General features: G+C 49.2%; 1 protein-coding gene across 4 annotated transcripts in view; it reads left to right on the top strand.

Annotated features, from left to right (window-relative positions):
* Positions 1-17,861, top strand: part of sned1 (sushi, nidogen and EGF-like domains 1) — a 135,521-nt gene that overhangs the window by 52,168 nt on the left and 65,492 nt on the right. The window contains exons 5-11 of one of the 4 annotated variants that reach the window (XM_036978927.1): positions 114-239; positions 3,639-3,752; positions 5,426-5,539; positions 9,087-9,200; positions 14,586-14,699; positions 16,033-16,095; positions 16,353-16,460. In XM_036978927.1, coding sequence (XP_036834822.1) covers positions 114-239; positions 3,639-3,752; positions 5,426-5,539; positions 9,087-9,200; positions 14,586-14,699; positions 16,033-16,095; positions 16,353-16,460 — 753 coding nt within the window. The remainder of the gene's footprint in view (positions 1-113; positions 240-3,638; positions 3,753-5,425; positions 5,540-9,086; positions 9,201-14,585; positions 14,700-16,032; positions 16,096-16,352; positions 16,461-17,861) is intronic. The other 3 variants (XM_036978928.1, XM_036978929.1, XM_036978930.1) reach the window with 3 other exon arrangements.

A 17,861-nucleotide genomic window follows, 5' to 3' on the forward strand; every position in this document is an offset into this window, starting at 1 on the left:
TCTCCTCACTAACTAACTGTTCTGTCTCTCCTAACTAACTACCTGTTCTGTCTCTCCTCCTCACTAACTACCCGTTCTGTCTCTCCTCCTCACTAACTAACTCTCGTCCACAGCATCTGTGTGTCCACACCTTCGACCCTGTCTGAATGGAGGTCTCTGTATTGATGACTGCATCACCGGCAATCCTTCTTTCTCCTGCTCCTGTCTGGCTGGGTTCACCGGAAGGTGGTGTCAGATAGGTCAGTCCGTGAACTTTAACCTTTTTCTCGTGGATAGGAGCTAGGGGTTAGTATACGATCTCGTGGATAGGAGCTAGGGGTTAGTATACAATCTCGTGGATAGGAGCTAGGGGTTAGTATACGATCTCGTGGATAGGAGCTAGGGGTTAGTATACGATCTCGTGGATAGGAGCTAGGGGTTAGTATACGATCTCGTTGGTTAGGAGCTAGGGGTTAGTATACGATCTTGTGGATAGGAGCTAGGGGTTAGTATACGATCTTGTGAATAGGAGCTAGGGGTTAGTATACGATCTTGTGGATAGGAGCTAGGGGTTAGTATACGATCTCGTGGATAGGAGCTAGTGGTTAGTATACGATCTCTTGGATAGGATCTAGGGGTTAGTATACGATCTTGTGGATGGGAGCTAGGGGTTGTTTCTGGACAGGGCTACACGCCCCTCCTCCTCTCTCCTCTTATCCGGGGTGAAGGGGATGGGTACTAGGGGTTGATTTGGGATTTGGGGTCCTACTCCATTCTCGGCCAGGAGAGACAGTCACCTTGTCAAAGCTGCGTTCCGCCTGACCTTCCAACTGGATAACATTTTTCATTTTGGGACATGTGCTTGTGATAGCATACGAGTGCACTGCCAGGTCTCTCTGCTCCTCCTGCCAGGTCTCTCTGCTCCTCCTGCCAGGTCTCTCTGCTCCTCCTGCCAGGTCTCTCTGCAACACTCCTCCTGCCAGGTCTCTCTGCTCCTCCTGTCAGGTCTCTCTGCAACACTCCTCCTGCCAGGTCTCTCTGCAACACTCCTCCTGCCAGGTCTCTCTGCAACACTCCTCCTGTCAGGTCTCTCTGCAACACTCCTCCTGTCAGGTCTCTCTGCAACACTCCTCCTGTCAGGTCTCTCTGTAACACTCCTCCTGTCAGGTCTCTCTGCAACACTCCTCCTGTCAGGTCTCTCTGTAACACTCCTCCTGTCAGGTCTCTCTGCAACACTCCTCCTGTCAGGTCTCTCTGTAACACTCCTCCTGTCAGGTCTCTCTGCAACACTCCTCCTGTCAGGTCTCTCTGCAACACTCCTCCTGTCAGGTCTCTCTGCAACACTCCTCCTGTCAGGTCTCTCTGTAACACTCCTCCTGTCAGGTCTCTCTGCAACACTCCTCCTGTCAGGTCTCTCTGCAACACTCCTCCTGTCAGGTCTCTCTGCAACACTCCTCCTACCAGGTCTCTCTGCAACACTCCTCCTACCAGGTCTCTCTGCAACACTCCTCCTGTCAGGTCTCTCTGCAACACTCCTCCTACCAGGTCTCTCTGCAACACTCCTCCTGTCAGGTCTCTCTGCAACACTCCTCCTGTCAGGTCTCTCTGTAACACTCCTCCTGTCAGGTCTCTCTGCAACACTCCTCCTGTCAGGTCTCTCTGCAACACTCCTCCTGTCAGGTCTCTCTGCAACACTCCTCCTGCCAGGTCTCTCTGCAACACTCCTCCTGTCAGGTCTCTCTGCAACACTCCTCCTGTCAGGTCTCTCTGCAACACTCCTCCTGTCAGGTCTCTCTGCAACACTCCTCCTGTCAGGTCTCTCTGCAACACTCCTCCTGCCAGGTCTCTCTGCAACACTCCTCCTGCCAGGTCTCTCTGCAACACTCCTCCTGTCAGGTCTCTCTGCAACACTCCTCCTGTCAGGTCTCTCTGCAACACTCCTCCTGTCAGGTCTCTCTGCAACACTCCTCCTACCAGGTCTCTCTGCAACACTCCTCCTGTCAGGTCTCTCTGCAACACTCCTCCTGTCAGGTCTCTCTGCAACACTCCTCCTACCAGGTCTCTCTGCAACACTCCTCCTGTCAGGTCTCTCTGCTCCTCCTGCCAGGTCTCTCTGCAACACTCCTCCTGTCAGGTCTCTCTGCAACACTCCTCCTGTCAGGTCTCTCTGCTCCTCCTGCCAGGTCTCTCTGCAACACTCCTCCTACCAGGTCTCTCTGCAACACTCCTCCTGTCAGGTCTCTCTGCAACACTCCTCCTGTCAGGTCTCTCTGCAACACTCCTCCTGTCAGGTCTCTCTGTAACACTCCTCCTGTCAGGTCTCTCTGCAACACTCCTCCTACCAGGTCTCTCTGCAACACTCCTCCTGTCAGGTCTCTCTGCAACACTCCTCCTGTCAGGTCTCTCTGCAACACTCCTCCTACCAGGTCTCTCTGCAACACTCCTCCTACCAGGTCTCTCTGCAACACTCCTCCTACCAGGTCTCTCTGCAACACTCCTCCTGTCAGGTCTCTCTGCAACACTCCTCCTGTCAGGTCTCTCTGCAACACTCCTCCTGTCAGGTCTCTCTGTAACACTCCTCCTGTCAGGTTTCTCTGCAACACTCCTCCTGTCAGGTCTCTCTGTAACACTCCTCCTGTCAGGTCTCTCTGCAACACTCCTCCTACCAGGTCTCTCTGCAACACTCCTCCTGTCAGGTCTCTCTGCAACACTCCTCCTACCAGGTCTCTCTGCAACACTCCTCCTGTCAGGTCTCTCTGTAACACTCCTCCTGTCAGGTCTCTCTGCAACACTCCTCCTGTCAGGTCTCTCTGCAACACTCCTCCTACCAGGTCTCTCTGCAACACTCCTCCTGTCAGGTCTCTCTGCAACACTCCTCCTGTCAGGTCTCTCTGCAACACTCCTCCTGTCAGGTCTCTCTGCAACACTCCTCCTGTCAGGTCTCTCTGCAACACTCCTCCTGTCAGGTCTCTCTGCAACACTCCTCCTGTCAGGTCTCTCTGCAACACTCCTCCTGTCAGGTCTCTCTGCAACACTCCTCCTGTCAGGTCTCTCTGCAACACTCCTCCTGTCAGGTCTCTCTGCAACACTCCTCCTGTCAGGTCTCTCTGCAACACTCCTCCTACCAGGTCTCTCTGCAACACTCCTCCTGTCAGGTCTCTCTGCTCCTCCTGTCAGGTCTCTCTGCAACACTCCTCCTACCAGGTCTCTCTGCAACACTCCTCCTGTCAGGTCTCTCTGCAACACTCCTCCTACCAGGTCTCTCTGCAACACTCCTCCTGTCAGGTCTCTCTGCAACACTCCTCCTGTCAGGTCTCTCTGCAACACTCCTCCTGTCAGGTCTCTCTGCAACACTCCTCCTGTCAGGTCTCTCTGCAAAACTCCTCTTGGACAATTCTACTAATTCAGCCGTGTTTTTTTCAGCCTTGTATGTGTTGACTGGAGAGTCTGCTCTCATGACTCTCTCTCTCTCTCTCTCTCTCTCTCTCTCTCACTTTCTCTCTGAATGTGTGTGTGTGTGTGTGTGTGTGTGTGTGTGTGTGTGTGTGTGTGTGTGTGTGTGTGTGTGTGTGTGTGTGTGTGTGTGTGTGTGTGTGTGTGTGTGTGTGTGTGTGTGTGTGTGTGTGTGTGTGTGTGTGTGTGTGTGTGTGTGTGTGTAGATGTAGAGGAGTGTTCGTCCTACCCCTGTCAGAACGGAGGTACCTGCTCAGACCAGGTTAACGGGTTCACCTGCCAGTGTCCACCTGGGTTTACAGGGACAGTCTGCCAAACAGGTACAGTACCCACTCTACCTTCACACCTAACCATCTAACCATCTAACCACCTCTAACCATCTAACCACCATCTAACCACCATCTAACCACCTCTAACCATCTAACCACCATCTAACCATCTAACCACCATCTAACCACCTCTAACCATCTAACCACCATCTAACCATCAAACCACCATCTAACCACCTCTAACCATCTAACCACCATCTAACCACATAACCACCATCTAACCACCTTTAACCATCTAACCATCTAACCACCTCTAACCACCTAACCACCTCTAACCACCTAACCATCTAACACCTCTAACCACCTAACCACCTCTAACCACCTAACCACATCTAACCACCTAACCACTTCTAACCACCTCTAACCATCTAACCACCTAACCACCTCTAACCACCTCTAACCACCTAACCACATCTAACCACCTAACCACTTCTAACCACCTAACCACCTCTAACCACCTAACCACCTCTAACCACCTAACCACATCTAACCACCTAACCACCTCTAACCACCTAACCACCTCTAACCATCTAACCATCTAACCACCTCTAACCATCTAACCATCTAACCACCTCTAACCACCTCTAACCATCTAACCATCTAACCACCTCTAACCACCTAACCACCTCTAACCACCTAACCACCTCTAACCACCTCTAACCACCTAACCACCTCTAACCATCTAACCATTTAACCACCTCTAACCATCTAACCACCTCTAACGACCTAACTACCTCTAACCTCCTCTAACCACCTCTAACCATCTCTAACCACCTCTAACCATCTAACCACCTCTAACCACCTCTAACCATCTCTAACCACCTCTAACGACCTATCCACCTCTAACCACCTAACCACCTCTAACTACCTAACCACCTCTAACCACCTCTAACCACCTCTAACCATCTAACCACCTCTAACCACCTCTAACCACCTCTAACCATCTAACTACCTCTAACCATCTAACCACCTCTAACCATCTAACCACCTTTAACCACCTCTAACCACCTCTAACCATCTAACTACCTCTAACCACCTCTTTTCTGAACTCTCCCTTCTTACTCTATCTACTTCTCCCTCCTACTTGCTTGATTTTTACGCAATACACACCATCTATCCCATACTCCTGTTCTGCATCACATACTTTCTTGGCGAATTATATGTTAATCTGATAATGCACAAACCAAAATGATTTACTTGATCTATTCTATTACTTTGAGTCTGAATTTCAGCTCCTTTACAGCTGTGTCCAACTCCTCTTTCCTCTCTGTCCACTGTCCCCCTCTCCTCTCTTCTCCCCTCTCCCCCCAGTTCTCCCTCTCTTCTCCCCTCTCCCCCCAGTTCTCCCTCTCTTCTCCCCTCTCCCCCCAGTTCTCCCTCTCTTCTCCCCTCTCCCCGCAGTTCTCCCTCTCTTCTCCCCTCTCCCCCCAGTTCTCCCTCTCTTCTCCCCTCTCCCCCCAGTTCAGCCTTGTATGTGTTGACTGGAGAGTCTGCCCTCATGACTCTCTCTCTCTCTCACTTTCTCTCTGTATGTGTGTGTGTGTGTGTGTGTGTGTGTGTGTGTGTGTGTGTGTGTGTGTGTGTGTGTGTGTGTGTGTGTGTGTGTGTGTGTGTGTGTGTGTGTGTGTGTGTGTGTGTGTGTGTGTGTGTGTGTGTGTGTGTAGATGTAGAGGAGTGTTCGTCCTACCCCTGTCAGAACGGAGGTACCTGCTCAGACCAGGTTAACGGGTTCACCTGCCAGTGTCCACCTGGGTTTACAGGGACAGTCTGCCAAACAGGTACAGTACCCACTCTACCTTCACACCTAACCATCTAACCACCTCTAACCATCTAACCATCTAACCACCATCTAACCACATCTAACCATCTAACCACCTCTAACCACCTCTTACCATCTAACCACCTCTAACCACCTCTAACCATCTAACCACCTCTAACCACCTCTAACCATCTAACCACCTCTAACCACCTCTAACCATCTAACCACCTCTAACCATCTAACCACCTCTAACCATCTAACCACCTCTAACCACCTCTAACCATCTAACCACCTCTAACCATCTAACCACCTCTAACCATCTAACCATCTAACCACCATCTAACCACTTCTAACCACCTCTAACCATCTAACCACCATCTAACCACCATCTAACCACCTCTAACCATTTCTAACCATCTAACCACCTCTGACCATCTAACCACCATCTAACCACCTAACCACCTCTAACCCCCTAACCACCTCTAACCACCTAACCACCTCTAACCATCTAACCACCTCTAACCATCTAACCATCTAACCACCATCTAACCACTTCTAACCACCTCTAACCATCTAACCACCTCTAACCACTTCTATCCATCTAACCACTTCTGACCATCTAACCACCATCTAACCACCTAAACACCTCTAACCACTTCTAACCTCCTCTAACCACCTAACCACCTCTAACCACCTAACCACCTCTAACCATCTAACCACCTCTAACCACCTAACCACCTCTAACCATCTAACCTCCTCTAACCATCTAACCACCTCTAACCATCAAACCACCTCTAACCACCTCTAACCATCTAATCACCTCTAACCACCTCTAACCATCTAACCACCTAACCACTTCTAACCACATCTAACCACCTCTAACCACCTAACCACCTCTAACCACCTAACCACCTCTAACCATCTAACCACCTCTAACCACCTAACCACCTCTAACCACCTCTAACCATCTAACCTCCTCTAACCATCTAACCACCTCTAACCATCTAACCACATCTAACCACCTAACCACTTCTAACTGTCTAACCACCTCTAACCATCTAACCATCTAACCACCTCTAACCATCTAACCACTTAACCACCTCTAATCACCTCTAACCATCTAACCATCTAACCACCTCTAACCACCTAACCACCTCTAACAACCTAACCACCTCTAACCACCTCTAACCACCTAACCACCTCTAACAACCTAACCACCTCTAACCACCTCTAACCACCTCTAACCACCTAACCACCTCTAACCATCTAACCATCTAACCACCTCTAACCATCTAACCACCTCTAACCACCTCTAACCATCTAACCATCTAACCACCTCTAACCATCTAACCACTTAACCACCTCTAACCACTTCTAACCACCTCTAACCACCTAACCACCTCTAACCACCTAACCACCTCTAACCATCTAACCACCTCTAACCACCTAACCACCTCTAACCACCTCTAACCATCTAACCTCCTCTAACCATCTAACCATCTAACCACATCTAACCACCTAACCACTTCTAACCGTCTAACCACCTCTAACCATCTAACCATCTTACCACCTCTAACCATCTAACCACTTAACCACCTCTAACCACCTCTAACCATCTAACCATCTAACCACCTCTAACCACCTAACCACCTCTAACAACCTAACCATCTCTAACCACCTCTAACCACCTAACCACCTCTAACAACCTAACCACCTCTAACCACCTCTAACCACCTCCAACCACCTAACCACCTCTAACCATCTAACCATCTAACCACCTCTAACCATCTAACCATCTAACCACCTCTAACCATCTAACCATCTAACCACCTCTAACTACCTAACCACCTCTAACGACCTAACTACCTCTAACCACGTCTAACCACCTCTAACCATCTCTAACCACCTCTAACCATCTAACCACGTCTAACCACCTCTAACCATCTCTAACCACCTCTAACCATCTAACCACCTCTAACCACCTCTAACCATCTAACCACCTCTAACCATCTAACCATCTAACCACCTCTAACAACCTAACCATCTCTAACCACCTCTAACCATCTAACCACCTCTAACGACCTAACTACCTCTAACCACGTCTAACCACCTCTAACCATCTCTAACCACCTCTAACCATCTAACCACCTCTAACCACCTCTAACCATCTCTAACCACCTCTAACCATCTAACCATCTAACCACCATCTAACCACCTCTAACCATCTCTAACCACCTCTAACCATCTCTAACCACCTCTAACGACCTATCCACCTCTAACCACCTAACCACCTCTAACTACCTAACCACCTCTAACCATCTAACCACCTCTTTTCTGAACTCTCCCTTCTTACTCTATCTACTTCTCACTCCTACTTGCTTGATTTTTACGCAATACAACACCATCTATCCCATACTCCTGTTCTGCATCACATACTTTCTTGGCGAATTATATGTTAATCTGATAATGCACAAACCAAAATGATTTACTTGATCTATTCTATTACTTTGAGCCTGAATTTCAGCTCCTTTACAGCTGTGTCCAACTCCTCTTTCCTCTCTGTCCACTGTCCCCCTCTCATCTCTTCTCCCCTCTCCCCCCAGTTCTCCCTCTCTTCTCCCCTCTCCCCCCAGTTCTCCCTCTCTTCTCCCCTCTCCCCCCAGTTCTCCCTCTCTTCTCCCCTCTCCCCCCAGTTCTCCCTCTCTTTTCCCCTCTCCCTGTCCCCCCTCCCCTCCATCCCTGCTGCTCCTCCCTGTCCCCCCTCCCCTCCCCTTCCTCTCTGCTCCCCTCTCCCCCCAGTTCTCCCTCTCTTCTCCCCTCTCCCCCCAGTTCTCCCTCTCTTCTCCCCACTCCCTGTCCCCCCTCCCATCCCTCCCTGTCCCCCCTCCCCTCCCTCTCTCTGCTCCTCCCTGACCCCCCTCCCCTCCCTCTCTCTGCTCCTCCTTGACCCCCCTCCCCTCCCTCTCTCTGCTCCTCCCTGTCCCCCCTCCCCTCCCTCTCTGCTGTCTCCCTGACCCCCTCCCCTCCCTCTCTCTGCTCCTCCCTGACCCCCCTCCCCTCCCTCTCTCTGCTCCTCCCTGACCCCCCTCCCTTCCCTCTCTCTGCTCCTCCCTGACACCCTTCCCCTCCCTCTCTCTGCTCCTCCCTGACCCCCCTCCCCTCCCTCTCTCTGCTCCTCCCTGACCCCCCTCCCCTCCCTCTCTCTGCTCCTCCCTGTCCCCCCTCCCCTCCCTCTCTGCTGTCTCCCTGACCCCCCTCCCCTCCCTCTCTCTGCTCCTCCCTGACCCCTCTCCCCTCCCTGCCTGCTGACTTGCTGCCTCTCCTCATTCCTGTGGAGACATATCTTCTCTAATAACATTCACAGCCAGCAGCGCATATTTTCAGTGTGAGGGGAGAGGCGTGGCGGATATATTAATCAGCTGAGTAAATATCCTGTGTGTGTGTGTGTGTGTGTGTGTGTGTGTGTGTGTGTGTGTGTGTGTGTGTGTGTGTGTGTGTGTGTGTGTGTGTGTGTGTGTGTGTGTGTGTGTGTGTGTGTGTGTGTGTGTGTGTGATTCTGCCTGCAGACATTGACGAGTGTAAAGACAGACCCTGCCTCAACGGAGCGCTGTGTGTGCCAGGTGTCGACAGCTTCACCTGTGTGTGTGAGAGTGGCTACTCTGGGACTCTGTGTGAGACAGGTGAGTTAACAGGGGTCCTGGGAGGGGGGGGGGGGGGTCATGTGTAGGGGGTGGTGAGTCAACAGGGGTCCTGGGAGGGGGGGGTCAGGTGTAGGGGATGGTGAGTCAACAGGGGTCCTGGGAGGGGGGGGTCAGGTGTAGGGGATGGTGAGTCAACAGGGGTCCTGGGAGGGGGGGGGGGGCGGGTCAGGTGTAGGGGATGGTGAGTCAACAGGGATCCTGGGAGGGGGGGTCAGGTGTAGGGGATGGTGAGTCAACAGGGGTCCTGAGAGGGGTGGGGTCAGGTGTAGGGGATGGTGAGTCAACAGGGGTCCTGGGAGGGGGTCAGGTTTAGGGGATGGTGAGTCAACGGGGAGGGGGTCAGGTTTAGGGGATAGGCATCTCTCTCCCCAGAGGAAACGCTCTCTGCTCTCTACATTACATCTCATCAGTCTGGCAGATGTTACTTCATCCAGAGAGAGTTTCCATGAAGCCAACCTGTGTGGTCTGATTGATATCTTCTAGCGAGGAGACTGTTCAGCTGCAAACACATTGGATGTATATCTGGTCGTTCTCTCTGGGGGTCACAGAGTGTATGGACCTACAGAACTTTACTGAACTCAGAGCTGTCTTCAAATGTCCAACTCTTTTTTTCCTCTCTGTCCTTCACTGTCCCCCTCTCCTCTCTTCTCCCCCCTCCCCTCCCCTCCATCACTAATGTCTCCCTGTCCCCCTCCCCTCCCTCTCTGCTGTCTCCCTGTCCCCCCTCCCCTCCATCCCTGCTGCTCCTCCCTGTCCCCCCTCCCCTCCCTCTCTGCTGTCTCCCTGTCCCCCCTCCCCTCCATCCCTGCTGCTCCTCCCTGTCCCCCCTCCCCTCCCTCTCTGCTGTCTCCCTGTCCCCCCTCCCCTCCATCCCTGCTGCTCCTCCCTGTCCCCCCTCCCCTCCCTCTCTGCTGTCTCCCTGTCCCCCCTCCCCTCCCTCTCTGCTGTCTCCCTGTCCCCCCTCCCCTCCCTCTCTGCTGTCTCCCTGTCCCCCCTCCCCTCCCTCTCTGCTGTCTCCCTGTCCCCCTCCCCTCCCTCTCTGCTGTCTCCCTGTCCCCCCTCCCCTCCCTCTCTGCTGTCTCCCTGTCCCCCGTCCCCTCCCTCTCTGCTGTCTCCCTGTCCCCCCTCCCCTCCCTCTCTGCTGTCTCCCTGTCCCCCCTCCCCTCCCTCTCTGCTGTCTCCCTGTCCCCCCTCCCCTCCCTCTCTGCTGTCTCCCTGTCCCCCCTCCCCTCCATCCCTGCTGTCTCCCTGTCCCACCTCCCCTCCATCCCTGCTGCTCCTCCCTGTCCCCCCTCCCCTCCCTCTCTGCTCCTCCTTCCTGTACCAGTTGGGGAGTGCCTTGACCTGGTTTTCTGAAATGTGTCCCAAATGGCACCCTATTCCCTATGTACTGCACAGACCAGGAAACAAGGTCACTACCTTCCTATGGGCTATATTCAAAAGTAGTGCACTATGTAGGGAATAGGGTGCCAGCCCGGTGTAACATCCTGGTCTTTCACTAAATTAGGGGTTATTGATGAAACAAGAACTGTTGTCCTGTACATATTAGATCCTGTATTAGATCCTGTATTAGATCCTGTACATATTAGATCCTGTATTAGATCCTGTACATATTAGATCCTGTATTAGATCCTGTACATATTAGATCCTGTATTAGATCCTGTACATATTAGATCCTGTATTAGATCCTGTACATATTAGATCCTGTATTAGATCCTGTACATATTAGATCCTGTATTAGATCCTGTATTAGATCCTGTACATATTAGATCCTGTATTAGATCCTGTACATATTAGATCCTGTATTAGATCCTGTACATATTAGATCCTGTATTAGATCCTGTACATATTAGATCCTGTATTAGATCCTGTATTAGATCCTGTACATATTAGATCCTGTATTAGATCCTGTACATATTAGATCCTGTATTAGATCCTGTACATATTAGATCCTGTATTAGATCCTGTACATATTAGATCCTGTATTAGATCCTGTACATATTAGATCCTGTATTAGATCCTGTATTAGATCCTGTACATATTAGATCCTGTATTAGATCCTGTACATATTAGATCCTGTATTAGATCCTGTACACATTAGATCCTGTATTTGATCCTGTATTAGATCCTGTATTAGATCCTGTATTAGATCTTGTATTCGATCCTGTGTTTGATCCTGTATTAGATCCTGTATTAGATCCTGTACATATTAGATCCTGTATTAGATCCTGTATTAGATCCTGTATATGTTAGATCCTGTATTAGATCCTGTACATATTAGATCCTGTATTAGATCCTGTACATATTAGATCCTGTATTAGATCCTGTACACATTAGATCCTGTATTTGATCCTGTATTAGATCCTGTATTAGATCCTGTATTAGATCTTGTATTCGATCCTGTGTTTGATCCTGTATTAGATCCTGTATTAGATCCTGTACATATTAGATCCTGTATTAGATCCTGTATTAGATCCTGTATATGTTAGATCCTGTATTAGATCCTGTACATATTAGATCCTGTATTAGATCCTGTATTAGATCCTGTACATATTAGATCCTGTATTAGATCCTGTATTAGATCCTGTATTAGATCCTGTATTAGACCCTGTATTAGATCCTGTATATGTTAGATCCTGTATTAGATCCTGTATTAGATCCTGTATTAGATCCTGTACATATTAGATCCTGTATTAGATCCTGTATTAGATCCTGTATTAGATCCTGTATTAGATCCTGTATATATTAGATCCTGTATTAGATCCTGTATTAGATCCTGTATTAGATCCTGTACATATTAGATCCTGTATTAGATAATGTACATATTATAATCTACATGTTATACTGTACAGTACTCTATAATACTATATAATATTATATAGTACTATATAATACTGTACAGTGCTGTATAATACTATATAATACTATATAATACTATTATATCCTGTTGTACATTTAACGATCTATTGTTTCTACATGGGAGCAAATTGTACCTTAATACCAGACAGCTGGTAAGTAAAAGAAGTTCCCGAATCCAGCTCTGCTTTTTAGGAGATCAACACACAGACAATAAAGCACTATGCCATTCCACTGAACAAAGATGAATAGGAGAGGTTCCTTTGACCGGATATTAGTATCTAGAAAATGTGTCTATTCCAAATCCCATTTACAGTATATCAACTTCCACCTTCAATAGTTTCTGAATTGCCCTCTTGACTCCCTCTTGACTCCCTCTTGACTCCCTCTTGACTCCCTCTTGACCTCCTCTTGACCTCCTCTTGACTCCCTCTTGACCTCCTCTTGACTCCCTCTTGACCTCCTCTTGACTCCCTCTTGACTCCCTATTGACCTCCTCTTGACTCCCTCTTGACTCCCTCTTGACTCCCTATTGACTTCGTCTTTACTCCCTCTTGACTCCCTATTGACTTCGTCTTTACTCCCTCTTGACTCCCTCTTGACTTCGTCTTGACTCCCTCTTGACTCCCTCTTGACTCCCTCTTGACTCCCTCTTGACTCCCTCTTGACTCCCTCTTGACCTCCTCTTGACTCCCTCTTGACTCCCTATTGATTCCTCTTGACTCCCTCTTGACTCCCTCTTGACTCCCTCTTGACTTCGTCTTGACTCCCTCTTGACTCCCTCTTGACTCCCTCTTGACCTCCTCTTGACTCCCTCTTGACTCCCTATTGACCTCCTCTTGACTCCCTCTTGACTCCCTCTTGACTCCCTATTGACCTCCTCTTGACTTCGTCTTGACTCCCTCTTGACTCCCTCTTGACCTCCTCTTGACTCCCTCTTGACCTCCTCTTGACTCCCTCTTGACCTCCTCTTGACTCCCTCTTGACCTCCTCTTGACTCCCTCTTGACCTCCTCTTGACTTCATCTTGACTCCCTCTTGACTCCCTCTTGACCTCCTCTTGACTCCCTCTTGACTCCCTATTGACTTCGTCTTTACTCCCTCTTGACTCCCTCTTGACTTCGTCTTGACTCCCTCTGGACTCCCTCTTGACTCCCTCTTGATCTCCTCTTGACTCCCTCTTGACTCCCTATTGACCTCCTCTTGACTCCCTCTTGACTCCCTCTTGACTCCCTATTGACCTCCTCTTGACTTCATCTTGACTCCCTCTTGACTCCCTCTTGACTCGCTCTTGACCTCCTCTTGACTTCGTCTTGACTCCCTATTGACCTCCTCTTGACTCCCTCTTGACTCCCTCTTGACTCCCTCTTGACTCCATCTTGACCTCCTCTTGACCTCCTCTTGACTCCCTCTTGACTCCCTCTTGACTCCCTCTTGACCTCCTCTTGACTCCCTCTTGACTTCGTCTTGACTCCCTCTTGACTCCCTCTTGACTCCCTCTTGACCTCCTCTTGACTCCCTCTTGACCCCCTATTGACCTCCTCTTGACTCCCTCTTGACTCCCTCTTGACTCCCTCTTGACTCCCTCTTGACCTCCTCTTGACTCCCTCTTGACTCCCTATTGACCTCCTCTTGACTCCCTCTTGACTCCCTCTTGACTCCCTCTTGACTCCCTCTTGACCTCCTCTTGACTTCCTCTTGACTCCCTCTTGACTCCCTCTTGACCTCCTCTTGACTCCCTCTTGACTCCCTCTTGACTCCCTCTTGACCTCCTCTTGACCTCCTCTTGACCTCCTCTTGACTCCCTATTGACCTCCTCTTGACTCCCTCTTGACTTCGTCTTGACTCCCTCTTGACTTCGTCTTGACTCCCTCTTGACTCCCTCTTGACTCCCTCTTGACCTCCTCTTGACTCCCTATTGACCTCCTCTTGACTCCCTCTTGACTCCCTCTTGACCTCCTCTTGACTCCCTCTTGACCTCCTCTTGACTCCCTCTTGTCTCCCTCTTGACTTCAGTTTTCTCTTCAATTCGTGCACCTTGGAGCTAGTGTCATTGTTCCCTTCCCTATTCCATGTCAAATCAAATCAAATCAAATTGTATTGATCACGTACACACGGTTAGCAGATGTTAATGCGAGTGCAGCGAAATGCTTGTGCTTCTAGTTCCGACCACACAGTAATATCTAACAAGTAATCTAACAATTCCACAACAACTACCTTATACACACACACGTGTAAAGGGATGAAGAATATGTACATAAAGATATATGAATGAGTGATGGTACAGAACAGCAGAGGCAAGATGCAGTAGATGGTATAGAGCACAGTATATACATATGAGATGAGTAATGTAGGGTGTGTAAACATGATATAAAGTGGCTAAGTGATACATTGATTACATTCATGATTTCCATTATTAAAGTGGCTAGATCCCCCCCCCCCCCCCCCCCCCCCCACATTGATGAACTAGGCTTGATGTTCTTGTTGTGTTTGTGCGGTTACATTCCAGACATGGACGAGTGTGTTTCCCAGCCCTGCCTGAATGGAGGACAGTGTAACGGCCAGGTGAATAGGTACAACTGCACCTGTCCTGTTGCCTTCACCGGAACACACTGTGAAACAGGTGAGGCTACTGATCCATCTCTCCTTCTTTCAACAGGAAGTACTATTCAACAGACTCCTTCCCAAATGCCTCTATAATTCCTTATGTAATGCACTCCTGATGAATTTGTATCTGGCCCTTCAAAAAAGTTTGAGAACCCCTGGTATAGAGAATAGGGTCGCATTTGGGACGCATCATGACTAATCCTGCCAGTTAGCACCAGCTAGACCGTGTATCTTCCTCCCTCTCTCTCTCTCTCTCTCTCTCTCTCTCTCTCTCTCTCCTCTCTCTCTCTCTCTCTCTCTCCTCTCTCTCTCTCTGTTTACCTCTCTCTCTCCTCTCTCTCTCTCTCTGTTTACCTCTCTCTCTCTCTCTCCTCTCTCCTCTCTCTCTCTCTCTCTCTCCCCTCTCTCTCTCTCTCTTTCTCTCCTCTCTCCTCTCTCTCTCTCTCTCTCTCTCCCCTCTCTCTCTCTCTCTCTCTCTCTCTCTCTCCTCTCTCTCTCTCCTCTCTCTCTCTCTCTCTCTCTCTCTCTCTCTCTCTCTCTCTCTCCTCTCTCCTCTCTCTCCCTCTCTCCTCTCTCTCTCTCTCTCTCTGTTTACCTCTTTCTCTCTCCTCTCTCTCTCTCTCTCCCCTCTCTCTCTCTCTCTCTCTCTCTCCTCTCTCCTCTCTCTCTCTCTCTCCCCTCTCTCTCTCTCTCTCTCTCTCTCCTCTCTCTCTCTCTCTCTCCCCTCTCTCTCTCTCTCTCTCAATTTCCCCTCATGTTAAGAACAACGATTCGTGATAGAAAATGTTACCATTGGCGGCCGGCAAGTTCTACTTCCTGCTCTCTGTTTGGCTTCCTGTAACAGATTTAAATGTTTTTTTTCCCCTTCAACTGAGAGGGCAAGTTAAGAAACAAACCCTGACGAACCCTCACTCTGGGAGGATGAGATGGGTGAGGCTCTGTCACAAAACGGAAACCTATTCCTATTATAACCCGAGCATTGTAGTGCACTAGAAAGGAAATGAGGGTGCCATTTGGGAGCACCGTGAGCGTGGCTAGGAGCTCTATGTCAGAGTGACCTGACGGTTTTGTTTTAAAAGTTTTTTTTTACAGGCGTCGCCTGTTTTCACAGCCTCGGCAACGGTGTGGTTAGCTAATGGTTGAGAGAGGAGGCCTGGGCTCTAGGCTTTCTCCACTTTAAAGAGCGACAACAACACAAAACGGAGAGAACGAAAGAAAGAGCTCCCTTTGTGTAATATTGATGTGGTGTAGTAGTAGTATGTGAGGCATTTTCTCCTTGCCCGAATAATTATTAGACTCAACATTTTCCGCTAGAAAGCCCTGAAGCCTTTTGAAATGTTCTTTCATAGAGTTGGTGTTGGTGGTGGTCCAGGTGAATTCCTCATTGGCTCCTCAAACTGACAATCAAACAGGTAAAAGCTGTTATAATAAGAACTATGTATTTCTCAAATGAGAGGGAATCTTTTCTTATTCATCTTTTTTATTTATTACATTGAAAACAATTCTTACAAAGTACGCTACTTGCCTGTTCCCCCATTGGTGTGTTGTTTTTGCATCGCACACCGTCTTGCCCTGGCAGCCCTGGTATCGGCATTTAACCCACATCGGCTGTTACAAATCTGTGTCCAGACGCATCCTAAAACGGCCATCTTTGTCCTCTGTCGTGCAGTGTCTTGTCAAGGGGAGGGCTGTGAGAACCGTTCGACCTGTGAATTCCTCGGCCCTGGGAACCACAACTGTACCTGCATCCAGGGTTTCTATGGTGACAACTGTGAAGGTAGATACCGAAGCCAAAAGCCTCAGCTACAGATGTTGGATCTTAATTTGACCAGTATTGTCACAGCAAAAATATAAACGTTTAGTCCATAATGTTGCTTGAATGGTGGTTAGGCAAATAGCTGGGCAAAATTAGACTAATCGTGTGTTAGTGCGGGTTTTCAGTGAATTTATGTCAATCATAAAGCTCATCTGCAGGCTGTGCAGGAAAATTCTCAGTAACAAAAGAGTGATCGAATTAAGATCCTACATCTGTAAGTAGGCAACTCTAGCTGGACAGAGAGGAGGGAAAAGCTACAATATCTTATATGTTATCCCACAGGTAGTGGACCTGAGTCTGCTCTAGCTGAAGACAGTAGGACAGGAAGCTACAGACAGGTAGTGGACCTGAGTCTGCTCTAGTTGAAGACAGTAGGACAGGAAGCTACAGACAGCTAGTGGACCTGAGTCTGCTCTAGCTGAAGACAGTAGGACAGGAAGCTACAGACAGGTAGTGGACCAGAGTCTGCTCTAGTTGAAGACAGTAGGACAGGAAGCTACAGACAGGTAGTGGACCTGAGTCTGCTCTAGTTGAAGACAGTAGGACAGGAAGCTACAGACAGGTAGTGGACCTGAGTCTGCTCTAGCTGAAGACAGTAGGACAAGAAGCTACAGACAGGTATTGGACCAGAGTCTGCTCTAGTTGAAGACAGTAGGACAGGAAGCTACAGACAGGTAGTGGACCTGAGTCTGCTCTAGTTGAAGACAGTAGGACAGGAAGTTACAGACAGGTAGTGGACCAGAGTCTGCTCTAGCTGAAGACAGTAGGACAAGAAGCTACAGACAGGTATTGGACCAGAGTCTGCTCTAGTTGAAGACAGTAGGACAAGTTCAGTGTAGACGAGAGAGGGACAAGCTAGCTATCCTGCTAGTAGCTGCATAGGAGGGAATGTGTGGAGCTGTGTCTGTGAGAAGGTGAGTGTCTGTTCTATTCTGCTGTGATGATTGACGATGTTAATTATCACCACAGTTATCTGAACCGCGCCCTGTTTACGACGGGATCCTGGGCAAAAACAGTCGCTTGATGTCGGGAATGATTGCTTTATGGCCCGTTTTATTAGTTTACCAATAAGGGGAAGTGCTGCTTTGTCTAGACTTGAAAGGATATGGGGCCTCTGTGTTTATGGGCTGGACCTCATGCTTGGTATTTACTCAAGTAGTTTCTTGAGACATGGCTGGTATAATATGCCTTGCAGCAGGGCAGCAGAGCTCTGACTCTGGCCGTGAGTCCCAAATGGCACCCTAAGTCCCTACGTAGTGCACTACTTCTGGTCAAAGGCAATGCACTAAAGTATGGAACATGGTGCTGTTCGGGACACACAGCCTCTGCCACTTGCTCCTCCAAAAGCTCTTTAATGTTATG

Source organism: Oncorhynchus mykiss, chromosome 5, assembly GCF_013265735.2.
Source record: "Oncorhynchus mykiss isolate Arlee chromosome 5, USDA_OmykA_1.1, whole genome shotgun sequence".
In the NCBI taxonomy this organism is placed as follows: domain Eukaryota; kingdom Metazoa; phylum Chordata; class Actinopteri; order Salmoniformes; family Salmonidae; genus Oncorhynchus; species Oncorhynchus mykiss.